The following is a 22,000-nucleotide window of genomic DNA, read 5'->3' as shown; positions in this document are numbered from 1 at the left end:
AGCGAGTGGGCGGGGCCGCGCGGCGTCAGCGCAAGATGGCGGCCTCGGCGGCGCTGTGCTCGCGCTTGCGGAGCGGGTTCCGGGTCGGCGCGCGGGGACTGTGCACGCGGATAGCGCCGCCGCCTCCCCGCACCTCAGAGCAGGTGAGCGGCACCGGGATCGGCGCCCCGTTTCGGGGCTCCTCCCTAAGGTTTGGCCGTGTGGTCGCAGCTCGGCGAGTCTGGAACACAGCGCCTCAGGGTGCTGAATGGGACGGAGCCCGCGTTTGGGGATGCTCCCGAGCCTCCCGTGTGGACCACAGTTGCTCCCCCGGGGCTGCTGTATGGTGGTCCCGAGTGCATCCTCTGGAGCCCGTGCCTCAGCCACGCGGGTGCCGGGAGAGGTCACCTGCTCCCGGTGTCAGTGAGCGCTCAGGTGATACTCGACCGGGGAGGGGTCCCGGACGCCAGGGTCCCAGGCTGGCCTTTGGGACATTTCATTCGCATCGGTGGTGGTGAGCGAGGGAGACTGGAGGGAGCCAGCGTGCCTTCTCTTTCGACCACGCCACTCTGACCTCCAGATCCACCACTTTACGTTCCCTAAGTCCCAGACAAGACATTGCATCGCCTCGCCCCTCCCTTCTTCCCTTTCATGCCCCTCCATCTTGGGCCCTGGGTGTCCGATGCCTTAACTGTTCCTTCTGTCCCTTGTATGCCCTCTGCCCCTTTAGTTTTGCCCCCCTTCATCCCTTATTCTCCCTGCCCTACTCTTCCTGGCTCCAGACTCGGCATTCCTGTTGCGTCCAGGATCTTGGGCAATCCGGCCTGTCAGCTCTTGAACCTCTGTGATCCTCTAGACAGTTTAGTTCTGACCCTCTGAGGGGACCAATCTGTCAACTTATCTCTCCAAGGACACAATTTTTCTGGGGCTCTGTGTATGTCCGCTTCCTGGCCCTTGATCTTGAGTCTACTTAGACCAAATTAGAGGTCAGAGTATCCTGCTGTTTTTCTCTTAGCTGACTTCATCTCCTTCCCCTCCACTCAGGTTGCTGAGATCGCCAGCCGTGGGGCCCCGAAGGCCCATGGGCCACAGCATCAGCCAGGCTCAGAAGGTCCCAGCTATGCCAAAAAAGTTGCACTCTGGCTTGCTGGCTTGCTTGGGGCCGGTGGGACTGTCAGCATCGTCTATATTTTTGGTGAGAGACATACCCCTGGCTTGCTGGCCCCCAGATTTCTACTGTGAAACCTCCCCTTCTTTCCTCAAACCATGTTCATTCCCTGGCTCCTCCCTCAATAGGGCCATCAACTAGGATACTCATCTAGGAACTCAAGAAGTTCCCTTCTACCCTTTGTACTTAAAGTTCTGTCCTCTAGTTGGTTCCTGTACCTGAATTCAGGAACTAAGGGGACAATGGGAAGAATGGGGCTGGCCCAGGGCCCGAAGCTATGTCTAATGTCTCTCCTTAGCAGCAAAAGCTTATTCTTCCCCTTCACAGCCTCAGACCACTTTCTCTCTTTCTTTTCTTTCTTTTTTTTTTTTCTTTTTTTGATTTTTTTTTTTTTTTTTTTTTTTTTAGACAGGGTTTCTCTGTGTAACAGCCCTGGCAGTCCTGGAACTCACTTTGTAGACCAGGCCACAAAGATCACCTGCCTCTGCCTCCCGAGTGCTGGGATCAAAGGCATGCACCACCATGCCCGGCTAACCCACTTTCTCTTAAATATCTTAGAATCCTGGCCCCTAGCCTGTTCCTCCCTTAATCCAGGAACTGTGCCTCTAGCAATACTCCCTCTGAGTGGGGGTCCAAACCCCTCATTCTCCTACACCTTCCAGAGCCAGCAGACTAGACTCCAGTTTCTTTCATTTGTCTCTGTCTCCCTTGCAGGAAACAACCCTGTGGATGAGAATGGTACCAAGGTAAGGGCCATAAGACCCAGAGGTGCTAGGAGTCTGCTCTGTAAGGGTGCGGGTGGGTTGCTTTTGGTTGGTTCAGGCTCCTTTCCCTCCCTCCCTGGGACCTTTGCCTACTCAGCTTGGAGCTCCTTGGGTGGATGCACTGGGCTCCTCCCTGTGCCATTCCAAACCTTTCCTTTTCTCTTCCAGATCCCTGATGAATTTGACAATGGTGAGTGACTAAACACAGGGCTGAGGTTCCTGGCGTTCCCATCTCTGCTCTTTTGTTCTGTCTGTTTAGAGTGCTGCTCCTCTGTCCTCTACCCCAACGCCTCCTTCTTCCACGGAGGTGCAACAACTGGATGGCTTGGGAGAAGGACATAACAAAAGCCCCTCAGCCCTGGAGCAGATGGTCAGGAACAGATGGGGGCAGGGAGCCCCAGCGATCCCTCCCAGACACAAGGCTTCCTGGGCCTTAGATCTGAGCCTCTGTGGCCCCTGACCTCTTATGGCAGCCTCGTTTTTGTTTTTGTTTTAAAATCCCCACCCCTACCCCAACTCATGCCTCATTTCTAAAACAATGGCTCTCAGTGTCCCGTTCCCTCTCCCCACCCCCCACCCCCCACCCCACCCCCAATCTCCAAATACACTCCAGGTTCACCAGAGTTTGGTGAGGAACTTCTGATAGATGAGATAGTAGAGCAGTTGTGAATTTTAGCTAACCCTTCCTGAGAGAAAGTGAAGTTGGTGGGTCCAGAGAGCCTCCTGTGTCGGGGGAGGTGTGCAGACCGTGGGTACGAGCAGTGGTTGTTCTACTGGTTTACACCAGCCAGGTGAGGGAGTCTGTTCTTTTAACTGGACAGATGTCAAGTCCTCTGGGTTTTTTGTTTTGTTTTCTAATTTATTTGTTTTTGAGACAGGGTTTCTCTATGTACCTCTGCTTGTCCTGGAACTCACTATGTAGACCAGGCTGGCCTCAAACTCGCTCAGATCCACTTGTCTCTGTCTGCCAAGTGCTGGGATTGAGTTCCCATCCCCTGCTCCCCACTGGTTTAAACAAATTACTTAAATTGCACAGGTAGTCATGGTTTACTGTAAAGTGTGTTTACTGGTTTAAACTGGCTTCAACATTGAGACTTTAAGAGGCAGGCTAATCTAAGACAAAGTTAGATTAGAAATGCCACATTAAGAGCCGGGCGCACGCCTTTAATCCCAGCACTGGGGAGGCAGAGCCAGGCAGGTCTCTGAGTTCGAGGCCAGCCTGGTCTACAGAGCGAGATCCAGGACAGGCACCAAAAGCTACACAGAGAAACCTTGTCTTTTTTTTGGGGGGGGAAGGTTTGAAGACAGGGTTTCTCTGTAGCTTTGTTCCTTTCCTGGAACTCGCTTTGTAGACCAGACTATCCTCGAACTCACAGAGATCCACCTGCCTCTGCCTTCCGAGTGCTGGGATTAAAGGCGTGCGCCACCACCGCCCAGCCGAGAAACCCTGTCTTGAAAAACCAAAAAAAAAAAAAAAAAAAAAAAAAAATGCCACATTAAGGTATTTCCATTTTTCCATTGAAGTCACATGTTCACTTAGCCGAGAGTGTTTTTCCTTGTCTCTTTTGATGCTGATGGTTGATACCTGTTAGGATGATAGGTGCTGGGGTTGGTGGACTGGTGCTAGGCAAGGGCTCTCCCACCCATCTGCATCCCCAGCACAGTTTTATTTTTAAATTATGTGTATGTATATGTGTCTGTGCGGGGTGTGTACATGAGTGCGAGTGTCCTCAAATGCTAAATAAGCTTTGGAGCCCTTGTAGCTGGAGTAACAGGTGTTTATCGTCCTCTTGTGGTGGTGCCAGGGTCCCAACTCAGGTGTACCACAAGAGCAGTGCAGACTCCTAACTGCTGGGCCATCTCTCCAACCCACTCTACTCCCCCGCCCCTTAATGTTTTTTTTTGTTTTTGTTTCTGTTTTTTGTTTTAGGACAGGGTCTTACAAAATTGTCTGTTCTGACTTTGAGCTCCCTATATAGTCCTGGTGCCCCTGAACTTGTAAATTCTCCTGCCTTAACCTTCCAAGTAGCTGGGATAACAGGCCTGTGCTACTGCAAACCAGCCTTGTTCCCACTTGGGACCAGGTAGTTCTTGGTTGCAGGGAGTCTGTCCTGTGCGTTGTGGGATGCTTTAACAGTGTTCTGGGCATCTGTTCATAGATGCTAGATTAAGAGCATTAAAAATATCTCTTGGGGTTGGGGATTTAGCTCAGTGGTAGAACGTTTGCCTAGCAAGCGCAAGGCCCTGGGTTTGGTCCTCAGCCCTGAAAAATAACAAAAAAACAAAAAACAAAAATATCTCATGGCCAGCAGTGGTGGCGTACACCTTTAACCCTAGCACTCAGGAGGTAGAGGCAGGTGGATCTCTTGAGCTCAAGGACAGCCTGGTCTAGAGTAGAGTTCCAGGACAGCCAGGGCTACACAGAGAAACCCTGTCTCGAAAAACAAAACCAAACAAAATAAAACAAAAAATATCTCCATGAAGCTAGGCACAGCTTTAATCCTAGCACTTGGGAGATGGAGGTAGGATGATCTCTATAAGTTGAAGACCAGCCTGGTTTACATAGTGAGTTCCAGGCCAGCCAGGGCTACAAATTGAGACCATGTGCACATGCAAATCGATGTTAAAATTTTTTTGTCAGCGTCCTCCAAAACAAGAGCAACACACATGCCTGCACAGGGGGCTTTGTGGCTTTTAAGTGGATTGATGTCTAAACATTCTGTTTTGTACGTGCCGTGGTGTGGAGATAGAAGTGTTCACAGTACACTGGGCAGGGGCAAGCATGTCTTTGTGTTCGCTGTTGATATTTGCTGCTTCTACACTAGACACAGCAGGTGTGTGTGCAGATTTGGCAGGGGCATCAGGAGTCCAAGACAAACCTTGGCCACAAGAAGCCTTATCTAAAAAAAAAAGAAACCAGTAAAATAGGTATTCTTCCGCTAAAAACTGTCCCACTCTTGTGAGTTCTTTCCTGCTTTTCCTTAAGAAATCTGTTTGTTCTGCAAGTAAAGAAATAATAAAAATAAACTGATCTTTTCGGGAGGTGGAGCAGTGACTTACTTTGGAATCCCTTTGTGCCTGGTGTTCTAGATCCAATTCTGGTTCAGCAGTTGCGCCGGACATACAAATATTTCAAAGATTACAGACAGGTGAGTAGGTGGGTGCTGGGCTCAGTCCTCATCCCCCCGCCCAGCTCTGTTCCTGAGTGTGAGCCGTCTGTCCTGTTCTGCAGATGATCATCGAGCCCACCAGCCCCTGCCTTCTCCCAGACCCTCTGCGGGAACCCTACTACCAGCCACCCTATACACTGGTCCTGGAGCTCACCGGGGTCCTCCTGCACCCGGAGTGGTCGGTGTGTCCTGCGGAAGGCAGTGGGTTGGGGTCTACTTGGGAGGATGGGTCAGGAGTGGTGGGGTTCGCCTCACTTTGCTGTATGTCCCCTGCTGCCTTTCCGTCCTTCGGTACCTATGGGAGGTTGTCAGACACCAGTCGACCTTGGCTCAGAGTAGATGTGCCACATGATTGAGGCCCAGCCACATGCTCCCAAACCCCCAGGAGCAAACAGAAGCCTGATCAGGGACCCTCAGGCTGGGTCTTGACCCTTCAGGCTTTCTGGTCTCAATGCTCCCCTGTCCTCACTGTCTGCAGCTGGCCACCGGCTGGAGGTTTAAGAAGCGTCCAGGCATCGAGACCTTGTTCCAACAGCTTGCCCCTCTGTATGAAATCGTCATCTTCACGTCAGAGACTGGCATGGTGAGGCTCTGAGCCAGAAGTGACAGGTGGGTGAGATGCGGGAGGCTGGGATCCAGCCTCACCTACCCTCCATCCTTGCAGACTGCATTTCCACTCATTGATAGTGTGGACCCCCACGGCTTCATCTCTTACCGTCTGTTCCGGGACGCCACCAGATACATGGAGGGACACCATGTGAAGGTGCCATGTGGGGGTCACGGTGGGCCTCTGGGGTAGATTTGAGGGTGCCCTGCTCCTTCTGTTGTCAGTGCTTACCCCTAGCTTGGGTGAGGGCTTAGGGGCATAGACTTTGTTTTTGGAGCTATAAATGACTTCTGAGAGGCTGTGCTTGGGACTGTCATAGAATATGTTCCTTTGGCCGGCCATGCATCTAGACATGTTGACCGGGCCCCTGTTAACTGTGTTGTTAGGTTCTCCCCTGTATCTTGGTGACTCAAGAGTTTATGTCATTGCACGGAAAACTCAGGCTTTGACAAGGGCCCCTCTGTAATTCCTGGGTTTGTAGCCTGTCACAGACTTGGGGTAGACATTGAACCCACCAGAGGCCAACTTCTCTCAGAGACCCCTGGCTTAGGTGTTCATGTGACCAGCTCCCCAGTTTCCCGGAAGCCTGAGGTCACCCTCCATGTCCTGTATTCAGGAGACTCTGCAAGCCAGGACCACCCCAAGTGTATGATGCTGTGTCTGTCCCCGCTGCAATCAGCAGGGAGGGACACTGATGATTCCTGATCCGTAACACCTACTTCCAGGACATTTCATGTCTGAATCGGGACCCAGCCCGAGTAGTAGTCGTGGATTGCAAGAAAGAAGCTTTCCGGCTACAGCCCTACAACGGTGTCGCCCTGCGGCCCTGGGACGGCAACTCTGATGACCGGGCCTTGCTGGACCTGTCTGCCTTCCTCAAGAGTGAGACTGACCCCTGGTGTCTGGTCCAGAGCCCTTGACCCTGAAGACAATGGCAGACACTTGATTCTGCCTTGTCATTAGTGTCAAACTGAGCGATCAGGGTGCAGGGGACCTCTCAGTATCCTGGAGTCTTCTGGACCTTTCTGGAATGCCCAGACATTCCTCTTAGGGGCTATTTGGGCGTGTTTGGAGCAGCCCTCTCAGAGCGTGGGACCACACTGACAGCGTTCCAGGGCATGCTGACCCTTCTCTGGGTCATGCTGAGACCTGACTAACCAGCGCCTCTTCCTCTGGTGCCTACAGCCATCGCACTGAACCAGGTGGAGGACGTGCGGACTGTGCTGGAGCACTACGCCCTAGAAGATGACCCGCTGGAGGCGTTCAAACAACGGCAGAGCCGGCTTGAGCAGGTTAGGCTCCAGTCCCCACTGGTCACTTTTGAGTCTCCCAGAAGAGGTGGGTGTCCTGGACAGCTGCCTCTGTCTGCTGGATGTCTGCGTGAGCTTGAGCGCTGCCTTCCTTGGCCTCAGCCTCTGTCCGGGGCGCTCACACAGCCTGCCTCGCAGGGCTGTGCTAATGATTTGAACAGCCTGGGCTAGAAGCAGGAGACAGGAAATAGTCAGCGTGTGAGGTAAGTCCTCCATGGCCTTGGGTGCTTCTGGGGCCTTTCTTGGGGGGCTATAGGTTTAGAACTAGTCTGCAGAGCTATGTGGATGCTTGGCTTCAGAGTCTGGGGGAAGAATGTTTTATTGGTTTTGTTTCTGAGACAATAGCTCATATATAGTTCAGGCTGGCCTTAAATTCTCAATCCTCCTGACTCAGTCTTCTGAATGCTGGGTTTACAGGTGTTGTTTTCACTGTACCAGACAGTATTGACTTTTAATTGTTTTTCACTGTGCTAGGGAGAGAAGAGTGCCTCTTGCATGCTAGTCCTTCACCCCTGGGGCTCGGAGGTGCTTTTGCCAGGGTCTGGGTCCTCCCGTGTGGACTAGTGTTCTCTACTGGGCCCACATCTAAGGAAGGCAGGCTTCTATGTCATGCTGATGCCTGTCTTTTTCTGTCCCCCGACCCCCAGGAGGAGCAGCAGCGCCTGGCCGAGCTCTCCAAGTCCAGCAAGCAGAGCCTCTTCTTTGGCTCACTCACCAGTCGCCTGTGGCCTCGCTCCAAGCAGCCCTGACTGCTAGGCCTCCTCAGACTTGGTGTCTGGGCCCCAGGCCCCAATCCTCACAGAGCAAGGCTTGGACGGCCACATGTCCAATAAAGCGCATCCCAGATGCCACAATGCCTGTGTCCAGAGAGTCCGTTGGGGTGAGGTCCGGGACTCGGTCATCATCCGCAGTGACTGAGCACCACCAGGCACAGTGAGTGCCTTGTTGGATCAGGGCTCCTGCCAGCCTGAGAAGCTGAAAGCCTGGCTGGGTTTCCGCTGCGCCATGTCTTCCCACTTACTGTATGAGCTGCAAAGAAAAGCATCTCTCTCTTTGGCTCCGGATTCCTTATGTGCTATGGAAATAAAGAGAAGTGTGGCCTCTGGAGAGCCAAAACCAGCTCAAGCGCTGCTCGGCTTAGCTGCTGCATGTGGCTCCTGGGAGGGTGGTCCTGGAGCTGTTTGATCATCCACATCTCATAGAAGCCAGAAACCAGGGTTACTTTTTTGTTTTTTAAGACAAGGTCTCACTGTGTAGACCTGGCTGTCGTTGATCTCAGAGATCGGCCGGCCTCTGCTTCCAAGTGCTGGGATTAAAGGTGTGCGCCACTGTGCCCCCTTTTTTCTTCTTTTGGGTCCTGGTTGTTATTACACAGCTCAGGCTTAAGTAGTCGTCCTGAATAGCTGGGACTGGAGGCATGTGCCACACTGTTCCTGCTCGAAATCAGGATTTTAAAAAACAAAACAAAAAACCCATTGGATTTCTCTAGTTTCATTATTATCTCAGTGGTACTAGGGGTGGAACGTAAAGCCTGAGATGTGCCAAGCAGACATTCTACCAGTGAGCCCTGTCCCAGTCCAGGTCGTGTGTGTGTGTGTGTGTGTGTGTGTGTGTGTGTGTAGGCAGAAGACAACTTGGGAATCTGTTCTACCGTGTGGGTCTTGAAGGTGGAACTCCATCATTACTGAGTGGCAAGTTGTACCCTACCTAGCTGTTCTGGTTTTTGTTTTCTTTTGTGGGATTTTGGTGGGTTGAAGCAGAGTCATATGTAGTTTTGGAGTGACTATGTAGCAAAGGATGACCTTGAACTGCTGATCTCCCCTCCACCTCCTGAGTGCCAAGATGTATACCACCATACCCAGTTGATGTGTTTCTGGGGCCCAGTCCACTCCATGCTGAGTGAGCACTCTACCCACTGAATCGCATCCCCAGCCTCTTCATTTCAACAACCATGTGTGTCCACTAGCTTCTGCTTTGAGCTAGCTATGTGGTGTTTAAGCATGTGAGTTCCAGTTCTGGGTTCAAATCCAAGGTCTTTCATTTCTTGGCTGGCTGTGGTTCTAGACAAGTTACTTAGCCTCTCTGGAGGTCAGTTTCTGCATCTACAAATGAATAGTTCTTTTTAAGATTTATTTTTGAGCCGGGCGGTGGTGGCGCACGCCTTTAATCCCAGCACTCGGGAGGCAGAGCCAGGCGGATCTCTGTGAGTTCGAGGCCAGCCTGGACTACCAAGTGAGTTCCAGGAAAGGCGCAAAGCTACACAGAGAAACCCTGTCTCGAAAAACCAAAAAAAAAAAAAAAAAAAAGATTTATTTTTGAGCTGGACCATGGTGGTGTACACCTTTAATCCCAGCTCTTGGGAAGCAGAGGCAGGCAAATCTCTGAGTTCCAGGTCAGGGATACACAGAGAAACCATCCTGGGGGGGGGGCGGGGAGCGTCATTTTTTATTGTGTTTGTGTGTGAGTGCACACATGAGTACAGGTGTCCGTGGAGACCAGAAGTGTGCATCCAGTCCCTTGGAGCTGGACTTCACAAGCAGTTGTGAGCTGCCCACCATGGTGCTGGGAACTGAATTTGAGGTCACCTGGAAGAGCAGTGTGTGCTCTTGACTGCTGATTGATCTGTCTAGCCCCAATGGTCGTTCCTTTTATATTACATATATGAGTGCTTTGTCAACACACCATGTACTTAAGAGTGCTCATGGAGGCCAGAGGGGCCCTGGATTCCCTGCGGTGGTGAGCTGCCTTGTGAGTGCTGACCCTTTGGTGAGCAGCCAGTGTTCTTACTGCTTAGCCTCTCCAGCCCACCAATAATAGTTCTTACCAAATTGATAGGCCCTCATGTAGTGGCCACGCAACCCTTAGGCAAGGCACCTCTGTCTTAGCTTCTTGTCTAAAGTAGGGTAAAGTGTCCATTTTGTTATCCAAGCTCTCTGTTCCAGCCAGCATCTAATATTGGCCCAACTTAAATAATAATGATGCTTTCATGAATTTGAAGCCCTGGGCCAGGTTAGATTCTGCACTCTAGACTGTTTAAATGTCCTTGGTGGTAGCACAGAGGGAAGGGTTGGTGTAGTGCCCTAGGGCTGTAATTTCAGCACTTAAGACTCAGACATGGGAGAATTGACAAGTCTGAAGCAAGCCTGGTCATGTAGCAAGACTCAGAGAATTATAATTAACACCAACATTCCCAGCCTGGGGAACTGGGCGGTACAGAGGAGTGCCCCGTCATGTCCTGAAGATTCCCCTCCCTCTTTTTTCTAAGACAGGGTTTCACTGTGTAACTTGCTGGCCTGGAGCTTGGTATGTAGACCAAGCTGGATACCACCTCACAGAGAACAGTTTGCCTTTGCCACCAGGGTTCCGTGATTAAAAGTGTGTGCTGCCACATCTGGCTAAGATTCCCTATTTTCAGGAATGCTTGTTTTTGCATCTGGGGGCCCTGAGTTGGAGGCTGTGTCTAAAAAGGAGCAGTGGTGGGACAAAGCTTGGTGTGAGAAATAGGGTCCTGGGTGGAATGGGTTGTGGATGGAGGGAACTGGCCAGTGTATTTACCTGATGGAGTGGATTCGGGGGTGTGGGGGGGAAACACTTTGTCCACAGGACCCTCTGAGGAGGACATTGTGTTTGAGGCAGTCTTGCTATGTAGCTCAAACTGGTTTTGACCTTGAGTGATCTTCCTGCCTCAGCCATGTGCCATACACCCTTTTAGAATGGACTTGAAACATGACTTGAGTCTGTTCCCTTCAACATAAGGAAGAAGTGTGTTTGCACTGTTGCCCTGGAGACCAGGGCTCTGGTACCTTGGGTGCCACCTGCTTCAGCATCCAGCGGGTCCATCAGATCTCTTGGTGCTAACTGGACCCTGTTTCCTGTCCACTCACACTGGAGGAGAGAATTGGGCATAGTTGCAGAAGTCCTCAGACAATGCCCATATCATGGGGTCTGGGAATTTAACCCCAAGTGCCCTGTGCTCAAGGACTGCTTTGTTGTGGGAATCATTTGTGTCTAAGCAGGCCCCTTCCCCACACACTGTGGGTCTGAATTCCCAGGTCCCACCACTCAAAAGCCCTTGGTCAAAGCCTGAGCATCTTGATCCTGGGAAGTCAGTTCAGCTTCCATTGCACTTGTTTGCTTAAGTACTTGCTGGCACCAGCTGGTGGAGACACTGGAAGACAGCAGTGAACAAGGGTGATGGGAAGCACAGTCCCACTGTGCTGCTGTTCCCCTGGGGAAGATGCAGTGCAGGCAATTCTCAGGGGTCTAAAGCTAAAGATGAAAGCGGGGCAGGGTGTGGAAGCTGGAGAGACGGCTCAGTGGTTAAGAGCACTGGCTGCTACTCTTTCAGCGGTCCTGAGTTCAATTCCCAGCACCCACATGGTGGCTCTCAACCATCTGTAATGAGATCTGGAGCCCTCTTCTGGCATGTAGAGCACTTCTACATAAAATATAAATAGTGTTTTTTTGTTTTTTTTTTTTTTTTTTTTAAGGCAGGGTAAACACACAAGCCTGTAATTCTAGCTACTCAGGAAACAGGAAGGAGGATGGGAAGTTTCAGGCCAGCCTAGGTAACTTAGTGAGAGAGACCCTGTCTCAAAATACGGAAGGGTTGGGAGCATAGCTCGATCACAGAGTGCTTGCCTAACAGGCATGAGGAATGTTGAGTCTTTAGCACAGAAGGAGAGAGAGAGAGAGAGACGGAACAGGTGAGAAGCAGTGTTTTGGGGCCTCGGAGATACATTCATTAAGTTATATTCATTATTTAATATAAATAATTTATATATCATTTAAATATATAAATTATGTATTTAAAAGTAAATATATTTAAATATATAAATTTAATAATGTATATACTAGTAAGTAAATAATAACATTATTTTACATATTTTTATTTGTATGAGGGTAGGGTGGGTATGCACACGCCACACCACCTATGTGGTCAGAGGACAGCATTCGGGGTCAGTTCTTCCATCATGTGGATCAGAGGGATAAAACACAGGTCAAAGGCTTGGAGGCAAGCATCTCAGCAAGCTACCCAACCAACCAGAAGATGCTGTTTTAGATTAGATGGACTAATCTGGAAGGCCTCTTGGGAAAGTGTGAGAGCTGAGCGTGGAATGAAGTGAGAGAGAAAGCTGCAGGGATGGCCGAGTGTGCACGGTCACCCCAGGTCACCCCTTTGCACTTGCTCACCATGAGTTCTTCACCAGGGTCCTTCTCGTGCTTCAGACCTTAGTGCAGACTTCGTCACCTCAGCATGGCCTCTGTTTCTGTGTATAAGGGAAAGTCCTAAACAGCCAAGAAGCCTTTCAGAAATCCCTTAAAGTCTGCTTCCTGTGTGGCAGAGTTCTGGACACACTATCTTGCCTTGTGGTTGAGTTTACGATGGATGCTGGGGACTGACTGAACGACTGCCTGTGAGCGAGGCAAAGCCAGATGTGGGTTTCTGAGAAAGGCTTGATGTAGCCCAGGCTGGACTCTTTCTTCTGATTGTCCTGCCTCTGCTTCTGCAGTCAGTGCTGGGATTAGAGGCCTGCCCACTACATCTACTGAATAATTACTGAGTAGGACTATAGCTGCCCCTGAAATTATTAGCTCTGAGTATTATTATTTACCGTGTGTGTGTGTGTGTGTGTGTGTGTGTGTGTGTGTGTGTGTGTGTGTGTGTGATGGGCTTCCTCCATTTAAGCAGCTTTACTCAGTGCTTGACTCCAAGACACTATGACCAGAGACTGAGCATCTGCACCTAAGTAATTTTCTTTGCCTGGATCCTGGAACACTAAGGGGCCCCTGTCTCCCCCACCCCCCGGGAGGTGGCTATATTCATCTGGGGTGGATAGCGGGCCCCTGGTGCCTGGAGACTCATTTCCTGCGCGTTTGCCCCTCACACCTTCCTGAGCCCAAACGGGAGGCCCAGCTGCGGCCCGGGGGGAGGGGCGCGGCCGCCCGGCAGATGGCGACATTTACATACAGCTGGGAGGCCCCTCCGAGGCGAGGCTCCTGGCTTGGCGTCTGGTGAGTCTGGTGGCGCTGGATTTGGGGAAGAGAGGCTTTGTTTTGAGGAGGTGAAAGACGCATGTATGCATACATGGGGCCTTCCACAAAGAATCCAGGATCTTCATTGTATTTACTCACAGCTACATCCAAAGCACACGCTTAGAGCCTCCCCCACAGCCAGCTGGAGACGCGTACACACACACAGCACTCACAGGTTCATAAGGCCCGCCACTCACAGGACATAGGGTCGGGACAGGACCTCACATCATTATAATTACCTACACGATAGAGAGGAATCACACAACCACATAGTAAAGTCACCTGTACTTCAATTCCCCCACTCGGGAACACAGAGAATCTTAGAATTCTTTACAACCTTGTATCCGTGTTAACTGTCCACACCCGCTGAGCTACATAGCCCCCTCCCCACCCCCCAAGTCGGTTCATCTTCCAGTAGGCCTTCCCTGTAACACTCAGGCACACAGAGGCTCGACTCCTGTCACTTTCAGGTTGGCGCCCTCAATCACAATCAGGATGAACCCCATCAAGTCGCCCGCATAGAGTTACTGTGTCCTTTCCCCTCCGACCCTCTCCCCCTCGATCCCCAGGAGCCAGGAGGCTGGCTGAGGGGGCGGGGCGTCCCCTCAGATATAAGGCTCCAGGATCCAGCAGCTGCGACTCCCGAGGCTACCCCCCATTCTGTCCCCAAAAGCAATGGTCTCCCTGCAGGTGTCTCTGCTTCCTCAGACACTGATCCTGGCTCTTCTCCTTCCCCAGGTCAGACTCGGCGGGATACAGAAAGGAAAGGGGTAGATGGGGTCGGGCTGAGACCTAGAGGTCCTAGGGAGGTTTCGTGGGGCAGATAGATGCCTAGGTCCCCGAGGTCCCCTAACCCTGTGGCCCTCTCCGTCCCAGGCACTGCCGGCCGGTGTCTTCGAGCTGCAGATTCTTTCTTTCCGACCGGGACCAAGCCCCGGGGCCCCGCGGTCCCCCTGCAACGCCCGAGGCCCTTGCCGCCTCTTCTTCAGGGTCTGCCTGAAGCCAGGAGTCTCCCAGGAGGCCGCGGAGTCCCTGTGCGCCCTGGGCGCAGCGCTGAGCACGCGAGGCCCCGTCTACACGGAGCAGCCCGGGGCGCCTGCTGCTGCCCTGCCGCTGCCCGACGGCCTCGTACGTGTGCCCTTCCGAGATGCCTGGCCGGTGAGCCCAACCCCGACACCCAGATCTCCAACCTCCTTCTGTCCCCCAACTCCCGACACCCTCCGGTGCCCCACACCTTAACTACCCCGGAACCCACAATCCCAGATCCCTCAGCACCCCTCTTTGAGGATGTCTAAAAATTCTCATCGTTTTGTGGTTGTTTGGTTGGTTATGTATGTATGTTTTTAGTTGGGGGAGGGGAGACACGCCTGTGCTACAGTGACATGTGGATGTCAGAGGACACTTTGTGGGAGTCATGTCAGTTCTGTGGGACCCAGGGATTGAACTCAGGTTTTCAGGCTTTCTGGCACATGCTTTCACCCAGTGAATTATCTCCCCCACCCTGTGTTTTATTTTTAGAGATAGGCCTGGCTGTCCTTAAGTTCACTCCCTGTGTTTCTGAGTCTGATCTTGAAATGCTGATCCTCCTGCCTCCACCCGCACACCGCACCTCCTAAATTCTGGATTTATAGGCATGCAATCAGCAAGCTGGGCTTGGGGGGGGGGTCTTTGTCTTTATTCTAGATCTCCTTGAACCCAGGGATCCTCCCAAGTGCTTTCTTGGGGTCCCCCAATCTCACTGGTTAGTACCCGCCTCTTCAGATCACCCTTAGAATCCTAGTGCCCATCCCTGCACCCTGCAGAGCTCAGAAAGGAGCAGGTCCATATTTGGAATTTAGATAAGTTTGGGGACTTGACTTTTTCCGTATTTAATTTCCTCACCTGTGAGGTGGGAACATCCTGCTACTTTCCTTTTGGATAGGGTCTTGCTAGGCACCCCAAATTGACCTCAAAATTGAAACCCTCCTCCCTCAGCCTTCTGAGTGCTGGGACTACAGGCTTAGGCAAACATATCTGGCACGATGATTTCGTTTGAGGGACTCAATAGGTATCTGGAATGAGGCCAAAATGTTGCTGGCCCCCTGGGCTGCTCCTCTGGGAATGTTCCCTTACTCAGGCCCAGAACTGCCTTCCAGACCCCGTGCTGCTTTCCGGCCTTCACTGAGAGGTGTCTCTGATCACTCCCCCTTCTCCATCCAACCAGGGCACCTTCTCCCTCATCATTGAAACTTGGAGAGAGCAGCCGGGAGAGCGGGATGGAGGTGAGTGCCTTCAGTCTTGGAACTTTGGTAGGCAAGGGCAATGTGGGGTGCAGGACAGACATGGGGCTGCCTCTAAGGTGGAGCATTCATGGGACTGGGGGGGGGTTATGATGTCATCATAGCTCCTGTGATGTGGTGCGGGGTTAGCAGCTCGAAATCTGCGGGCAGTTTGGGTCTAGAAGAGTCAGTTGTGGGAGTGCGTGTTGCTCTTGTGGAGGACTGGGTTCAGTGCCCTGCATCCATGTGGTGGCTCACGTCCATGACCCTAGTCCTGGAGGATCCTATGCTCTCTACCTGTGCTTTTCACTCCGATGCCACCTACATGCATCCAGGTAAAACACTCATACACTTACAAAAGTAAAAAGAAATGTATTTTAAAAGTCCTAATGGTAGCAATGGAGAGACCTTGTTCTGGTTCAGGTTGAGCATCTCTGATCCAAAAATGAGACACCCAAAGTGCTCAAAAATCCATTTATTTTATCTTTTGTAACGGAGCAGAACTCCCCATATGCTAGGCATGGACTCTACCATTGAGCCTTGCCCGCAGCCCCTCACTGGTAAATTCTAGGCACAGTACCGCTGAGCTATCTCCTGGGCCCTGGTTTTGTATTTGAAACAATGTTTCCTGTAGCCCAGGCTGCCCTGGAAATAGTCATTTAACTAAAGTGGTCTTGAATTTCTGGCCCTCCCCATCTGCCTCCCAAGCACTAAGATTACAGGGATTGCCCCCACTGTGCTGGGCTTAGATTTTAAGTCTTTTTCTTGAAACAGGGTCTCGAATAATGTAGACAGGCTTTTTTTTTAACTTGCGGTGTAGCCCAGGCTGTCCTAGAATTCACAATTCTCCTGCCTCAGTCTCCAGAGTGCTGATGTTATGAACATGAGCCGACACTTTGGGCTTCTCCTCAGATATCTAGATAAGGTTCCTCTATTGATAACAGGCATTGGAACATCCATCTGCCCGACCTTTTGCTCTTTTTGAGGCTTCTGCTGGGACGACAGGCGTGAGAGGGGCCGCTACACAAAGGAAGACCTTGCAGGGCGCTATGGCCTCACTACCTTGACCATAGATATTGATGTTACAAGATGTTAAAACGTTTCCTATTTTAATATTAAAGCATTCTGGGGCAAATACGGCCATTGTTGGGTTTCTAAGAAACCTGTTATCGTGACATTAGATGAAGTGTGACATGCAGGCCCCTGGGTGCACTAGGAGAGGGGGCAGGCAGGCTTACTAAGGAGGGCTTTTATCCTTCTCTCGATGACAAGGAACTCCCAGGGCTAGGTAAGGAGGGGTGGGGATGCCCTGGATCCCAGCACCCCCCATTCTCTCCGCAGGGCCCGCCTGGAACCTGCTAGCTCGTGTGGCCGGCCGCAGACGCCTGGCGGCTGGGGGCCCGTGGGCCCGCGATGTGCAGCGCGCAGGCGCATGGGAGCTACACTTCTCCTACCGCGCGCGCTGCGAGCCGCCCGCTGTAGGGGCCGCCTGCGCGCGCCTGTGCCGCCCGCGCAGCGCCCCCTCGCGGTGCGGCCCGGGACTGCTCCCCTGTGCACCGTTCCCCGAAGAGTGTGAAGCCCCGCGTGAGTCCCTCTGCGTGGCCCGCTCTCCCCGGCTCTTCTTGCTTAAGCGCGGATCCCAGTTCCCTCCCACACCCCGTCGATCTCCTTCGGGGAACTGCGGGCCCTGGATCTCAGCCTGCTCTAGCATTCACATCATGGTCTCTCTGCCTTTCCTCTGCCTCCTGCAGCCATGTGTCGAGAGGGCTGCAGCCCTGAGCACGGCTACTGTGAAGACCCTGATGAATGCCATTGCCTAGAGGGCTGGACTGGACCCCTCTGCACTGTCCCTGTCTCCGCCAGCAGCTGTCTGAACTCCAGGGTCCCAGGTCCTGGCAACACTGGATGCCTTTTACCTGGGCCTGGGCCCTGTGATGGGAACCCATGTGCCAACGGGGGCAGTTGTAGTGTCAGTATCGCTTTCCGACAACATCTTGATTACAACTGTGCTTGTGAGTGTGTGAGTGTGTGTGTGTGTGTGTGTGTGTGTGTGTGTGTGTGTGTGTGTGTGTGTGTGTGTGTAGACCAGACAGTGTCTTTATCACTGTCTACTTAAGTTTTTGAGACAGGGACTCCCACTCGGCATAGAGCGGCCCGGCCGGCTGGACTGTGGAACCAATCTCTCTCTCTCTACTCCTTCAGCACTCCTGGGATTACAGATGTGCACCTCCAAGCCCGTTCTTTTCTTTCTTTCTTTTTTTTTTAAAGATTTATTTATTATCTATACAGTGTTCCACCTGCATGTACACATGCAGGCCAGAAGAGGGCACCAGATCTCATTACAGATGGTTGTGAGCCACCATGTGGTCGTTGGGAGTTGAACTCGGGACCTCTGGAAGAGCAGTCAGTGCTCTTAACCTCTGAGCCATCTCTCCAGCCCCAAGCCCGCTTTTCATGTGGGTGCTGGGGATCTGACCTCATTTTTTCACAGAAATTATTTACCTCCTAATCATCTCCCCAGCGCCCTCTCCCAAGACAGGGTCTCACACTGTGTAGCGTTTCTGACCTGGAGCTCACTTTGTAGACCTGGCTGGCCTTGAACTCACAGAGATCTATTTAGGCCTCATGAGCACTGGGATTAAAGGAGTGTGCTACCGCATCTGGCAAACCCACCCCACACAGATTTCTTTGAGATAGGTTCTAGCTATGTAACTCAGGCTGGCTCAGAACTCCTAATTCTCCTGCCTCAGCCAGGATTAGGAGTTTTTTTTTTTTTTTTTTTGGTTTTTCGAGACAGGGTTTCTCTGTGTAGCTTTGCGCCTGTCCTGGAACTCACTTGGTAGCCCAGACTGGCCTCGAACTCACAGAGATCCGCCTGGCTCTGCCTCCCGAGTGCTGGGATTAAAGGCGTGTGCCGCCACCGCCCGGCTCAAGCACTTTCTTAACATTTGAGAGGCCCGGGGTTTCATTCCCTAACATACAAGAAACTCTGTGGGGCAGCTAGGACTGTAGCTCGGTGGGTGGTTGACCACTTGCCTCGAACATGAAAGGTGCTGAGTTTGGTCTTCAAGTGAGGGGCAGGAAAGAAGCCTTCTTGGAGGTAGTGTGGTGGCTCTCTCTTGTAATCCCAGCACTCGGGACACTGAGGATCCTGAGCTCCAGGCCAGCCTGGGCTCCAAGGGGAGACCCTGTCTTTTAAAATTGTTTTCATGAGAAAAGTGGGCATAGAGTTGATGTGTGTGTGTGTGTGTGTGTGTGTGTGTGTGTGTGTGTGTGTGTGTGTATGTGTGTGTGTATGTGTGTGTGGATGGGTTGACAGGCCAGGTAGGTGTCATGTGGTAGGCACAGGTGTGGTAGGAACAGCTTTCTGGGTTTCAGAGCCTCACCCAGTCTGGGATTCTGTGTGCAGAAAAATCAGCGTGGAGTGGATTGAAGGTCATGTGAGCGGCACTCCTGGGGAAGCCCTGTACCCTGGGACTTGGGGCTGGACAAAGAGCCATAGTGGTAAAGGAGCAGGAAGGGATTTGGCTCCGAGGAGCCTCCTGCCCAAAGCCAGTTTGTCTCTGTTCAGGAAACCTCCGGCTCCTTTGAATGTACCTGTCCCCGGGGATTCTATGGGCTTCGATGTGAGGTGAGCGGGGTGACATGCGCAGACGGACCCTGCTTCAATGGCGGCCTGTGTGTTGGTGGTGAAGAACCCGACTCTGCCTATGTCTGTCATTGCCCACCTGGTTTCCAAGGCTCCAACTGTGAGAAGAGGGTGGACCGGTGTAGCCCGCAGCCATGTCAGAATGGTGAGGAGGGGAAGCCAGAGTGGCCAGGGGTGGGGATATAAAGTTGGGGGGGGAGTGGGAGTAGGGTCTCTGCATGGCTCAGATGGCCCTGGGTGGGAATCCTGCCTCTCTGTCCTGTGTGGCCCTAAGTCCTAGGGACATGACCCTCCTCCCTCTGCCTACTCCATTCTATGAAACAGGCAGGAGTCATCTCATAGGTATTTGTTGAGAATTTACTGCCTGTCAGGCCTTGATTTCGGCATCGAGGATATAGCAGAGAGGGAGACCCAAATCCCTGCCGATTTGGAGCTGATGTGATATAGGGGTGTGCTCAGCCAGCGTGCTGTGGATCAGGAGGGGCGCCAGGGTGTCAGAGCGGACTGAGCCAGAGTGGAGAGAGGTGAGGTCACGCATTGGACAGGAGCAGACCCTGGGGACCTGCTGGGAAAGATGTTCTTTTGCTTTTTCCCTTGAGTGAGATGGAGCCACAGAAAGTTCTAAGAGGGAGAACCCTGATTTGACATATGTATTAAATGATTAGATGAGGCCACGCTGGGCAGAGTGGGCCATGCCTAGAAATCCAGCACTCTAGAAGAAGGCAGAAGCAGGAACATCAGGAGTTCAAGGTCATCCTGGGCTATATGAGTTCCAGGCCAGCCTGGGCTGCATGGCCATCTCAAAAAACCCAAAACCAAACAAAAGGTTAAATAAGATCATGGATGTAAGGAGTCTGGTAGACACAGTGATGCCTATATACTGTTACAGTTGAGTATGGCTGGTTGCATAGTTAATTCTAGCACTCTGGAGGCTGAGGCCAGACGATTATAAGCTAGCCTGAGCGAATATTGAGCTCCTGCCTCAAACAAGAAACCAAACCAGACCATTGTTTCCTTTGGAATGACTGACAGGAGGGACAGTACTAGACCCTGCTCTTTTTCAAGTGTACCAGCAGTTGCCTTCTCCCAGGGGCTCCTCTTTTGCCCACTCAGAACTCAGAGGCATCGGGGCTGTGGTGTGGGCACAGGGCATAGGGGCTCTGGGCTGAACCGGAGGAAAGGTGAGAAAGCTTTCCTGGAGGAAATTCGGGCATATGAACAGAGAGAGGCCTGGGGGAAAAGATGGCGGTAGAGGGGAGAAAGAGAGGAGAAAGAGAGGTAGGAGTAGTCAGGGGCAACCTTGCTTGCGGGCCTGCAGCTGTAGCCCCAGCATTTGGGAGGAGAACGCAGGAGGACTCAATGTTTGAGTTCAGAATGTAAAAAGCATGGGCGAGGGCCAGCTGACTTAACGACGTGGCTCTTGAGACGGGGGAACTTGGAAAGTCTGGTCCAAGAGAGGCGGAAGAGCCCCAGGGGCCGGGAGGGGGCCGGGAGGGGGCCGGGGGAAGCTGACCGGGTTTCCCCGCAGGCGGCCTCTGCCTGGACCTGGGCCACGCCCTGCGCTGCCGCTGTCGCGCCGGCTTCGCGGGGCCGCGCTGCGAGCATCACCTGGACGACTGCGCAGGGCGCGCCTGTGCCAACGGCGGCACGTGCGTGGAGGGCGGCGGCGCGCGGCGCTGCTCGTGCGCGCTGGGTTTCGGCGGCCGCGACTGTCGGGAGCGCGCCGACCCCTGCGCCTCTCGCCCCTGCGCGCACGGAGGCCGTTGCTACGCCCACTTCTCCGGCCTTGTCTGCGCCTGCGCGCCCGGCTACATGGGCGTGAGATGCGAGTTCGCCGTGCGCCCCGAGGGCGCGGACGCGGTGCCCGCGGCCCCGCGGGGCCTGAGGCAGGCAGACCCACAGCGCCTCCTTCTGCCTCCCGCCTTGGGGCTGCTGGTGGCTGCGGGCTTGGCCGGCGCCGCACTCTTGCTTATCCACGTGCGCCGCCGCGGCCCTGGCCGGGATACTGGGACTCGTTTGCTGTCTGGGACCCGGGAGCCTTCGGTCCACACGCTGCCGGACGCACTCAACAATCTGAGGATACCAGACGGTGCTGGGGATGGCCCCAGGTGAGGGGGGCACACCTTGTCACTATGGCCAATTTGATTGGCCTGATTCCTTGATGCATCTTCCCGACTGGACCCTCTTACCCCGGTGTTCTAGCCTTCTGATGGGGTCATTGCAGAATTCCCCCTGGCCAACCTGTGGTTCCCCTCTTTGATGGGTGCGGGAGAACAACTCATGGGTCTGAATTGTCCCCGTTTTCTCTCCTCCCACAGTTCGGCTGACTGGAATCACCCTGAAGATGGAGACTCTCGGTCCATTTATGTCATACCGGCCCCTTCCATTTATGCTCGAGAGGTAGTTGAGTCCCAGGTTCTCATGCTCCAGGCCCCCGGCCCCATGCCTTTTCTAATGCTTCTTTCTCATTTCTTCTTTTTTTCCAGGCATAATCCTGCCCCTTCTCTGACATCGCCTGGAGATGGAGCCCGAATGTTGTTTGCTTTGTGGTGCCCAATCTCTGCCACCCCCACCACACTGACTGGAGACTGGGAAGTGTGTTTGGGAGGACTTTGATGTTGGAAGTTGTACATAATGCTTATTTATAACCTAACTTTTCTCATCTCCCGAGACATCTATAAAGGCTTTTATTTTGATCAACTACATCAGGCGGAGAACTTTGTTTTTGATGTTGGAATTAAGGAAGAGAGATGTCCCGTAAGGAGAATAATAGAATTTGTTTGTTTTTGTTTCTTGTTTTGGTTTTCTGCAGACAGAGTTTCTCTGTGTAGCCCTGGCTGTTCTGGAACTCGCTCTGTAGACCAGGCTGGCCTCGAACTCAGAGATCCACCTGCCTCCGCCTCCTGAGTGCTGGGATTAAAGGCGTGTGACACCATGCTGGGTGATTTTTTTGTTTTGTTTTTAAATTGAGGCAAGATACTATGGCTTGGAACTCATTATGTAAACCAGTAGTTCTCAACATATGGGTCGAGACCCCCCCTTAGGGGTCAAACTGCCCA

The 22,000-nt window shown here is 52.6% G+C and overlaps 2 protein-coding genes across 2 annotated transcripts; both read left to right on the top strand.

Annotated features, from left to right (window-relative positions):
* On the top strand, window positions 1-8,117 carry Timm50 (translocase of inner mitochondrial membrane 50). Its single transcript, XM_052712450.1, has 11 exons — window positions 1-143; window positions 1,024-1,174; window positions 1,862-1,893; window positions 2,080-2,101; window positions 5,002-5,060; window positions 5,144-5,263; window positions 5,560-5,664; window positions 5,746-5,844; window positions 6,414-6,570; window positions 6,874-6,980; window positions 7,646-8,117. Exons 1-11 carry the CDS (start codon window positions 36-38, stop codon window positions 7,745-7,747), a joined length of 1,062 nt encoding a protein of 353 aa, XP_052568410.1. The 5' UTR covers window positions 1-35; the 3' UTR covers window positions 7,748-8,117.
* Window positions 8,118-13,648: 5,531 nt separating this feature from the next.
* Dll3 (delta like canonical Notch ligand 3) lies at window positions 13,649-21,876 on the top strand. The gene is made up of 9 exons (XM_052712049.1): window positions 13,649-13,772; window positions 13,911-14,192; window positions 15,238-15,295; window positions 16,634-16,876; window positions 17,044-17,261; window positions 18,864-19,086; window positions 20,470-21,049; window positions 21,260-21,341; window positions 21,428-21,876. The coding sequence occupies exons 1-9, from the start codon at window positions 13,710-13,712 to the stop codon at window positions 21,431-21,433; spliced, it is 1,755 nt and encodes a 584-aa protein (XP_052568009.1). The 5' UTR covers window positions 13,649-13,709; the 3' UTR covers window positions 21,434-21,876.
* The last annotated feature ends 124 nt before the right edge of the window (window positions 21,877-22,000 follow it).

Source organism: Peromyscus californicus, unplaced genomic scaffold (genome assembly GCF_007827085.1).
Source record: "Peromyscus californicus insignis strain IS unplaced genomic scaffold, ASM782708v3 Scaffold_4__1_contigs__length_199733344, whole genome shotgun sequence".
Lineage (NCBI taxonomy): Eukaryota > Metazoa > Chordata > Mammalia > Rodentia > Cricetidae > Peromyscus > Peromyscus californicus.
Note: the sequence above shows the minus strand (reverse complement) of the source record. Positions and strands in the feature narration are given on the sequence as shown.

What these genes read in the sequence shown, in the direction of transcription:
- Timm50 (XM_052712450.1), top strand. Translation starts at nt 36, where the DNA reads ATGGCGGCCTCGGCGGCGCTGTGCTCGCGCTTGCGGAGCGGGTTCCGG. An exon ending in ATTTCAAAGATTACAGACAG is followed by an intron (nt 5,061 to 5,143) that starts GTGAGTAGGTGG and finishes CCTGTTCTGCAG; the next exon opens with ATGATCATCGAGCCCACCAG. An exon ending in TCACGTCAGAGACTGGCATG is followed by an intron (nt 5,665 to 5,745) that starts GTGAGGCTCTGA and finishes CCATCCTTGCAG; the next exon opens with ACTGCATTTCCACTCATTGA.
- Dll3 (XM_052712049.1), top strand. Translation starts at nt 13,710, where the DNA reads ATGGTCTCCCTGCAGGTGTCTCTGCTTCCTCAGACACTGATCCTGGCT. An exon ending in TGGCTCTTCTCCTTCCCCAG is followed by an intron (nt 13,773 to 13,910) that starts GTCAGACTCGGC and finishes TCTCCGTCCCAG; the next exon opens with GCACTGCCGGCCGGTGTCTT. An exon ending in GGTGCTGGGGATGGCCCCAG is followed by an intron (nt 21,050 to 21,259) that starts GTGAGGGGGGCA and finishes CTCCTCCCACAG; the next exon opens with TTCGGCTGACTGGAATCACC.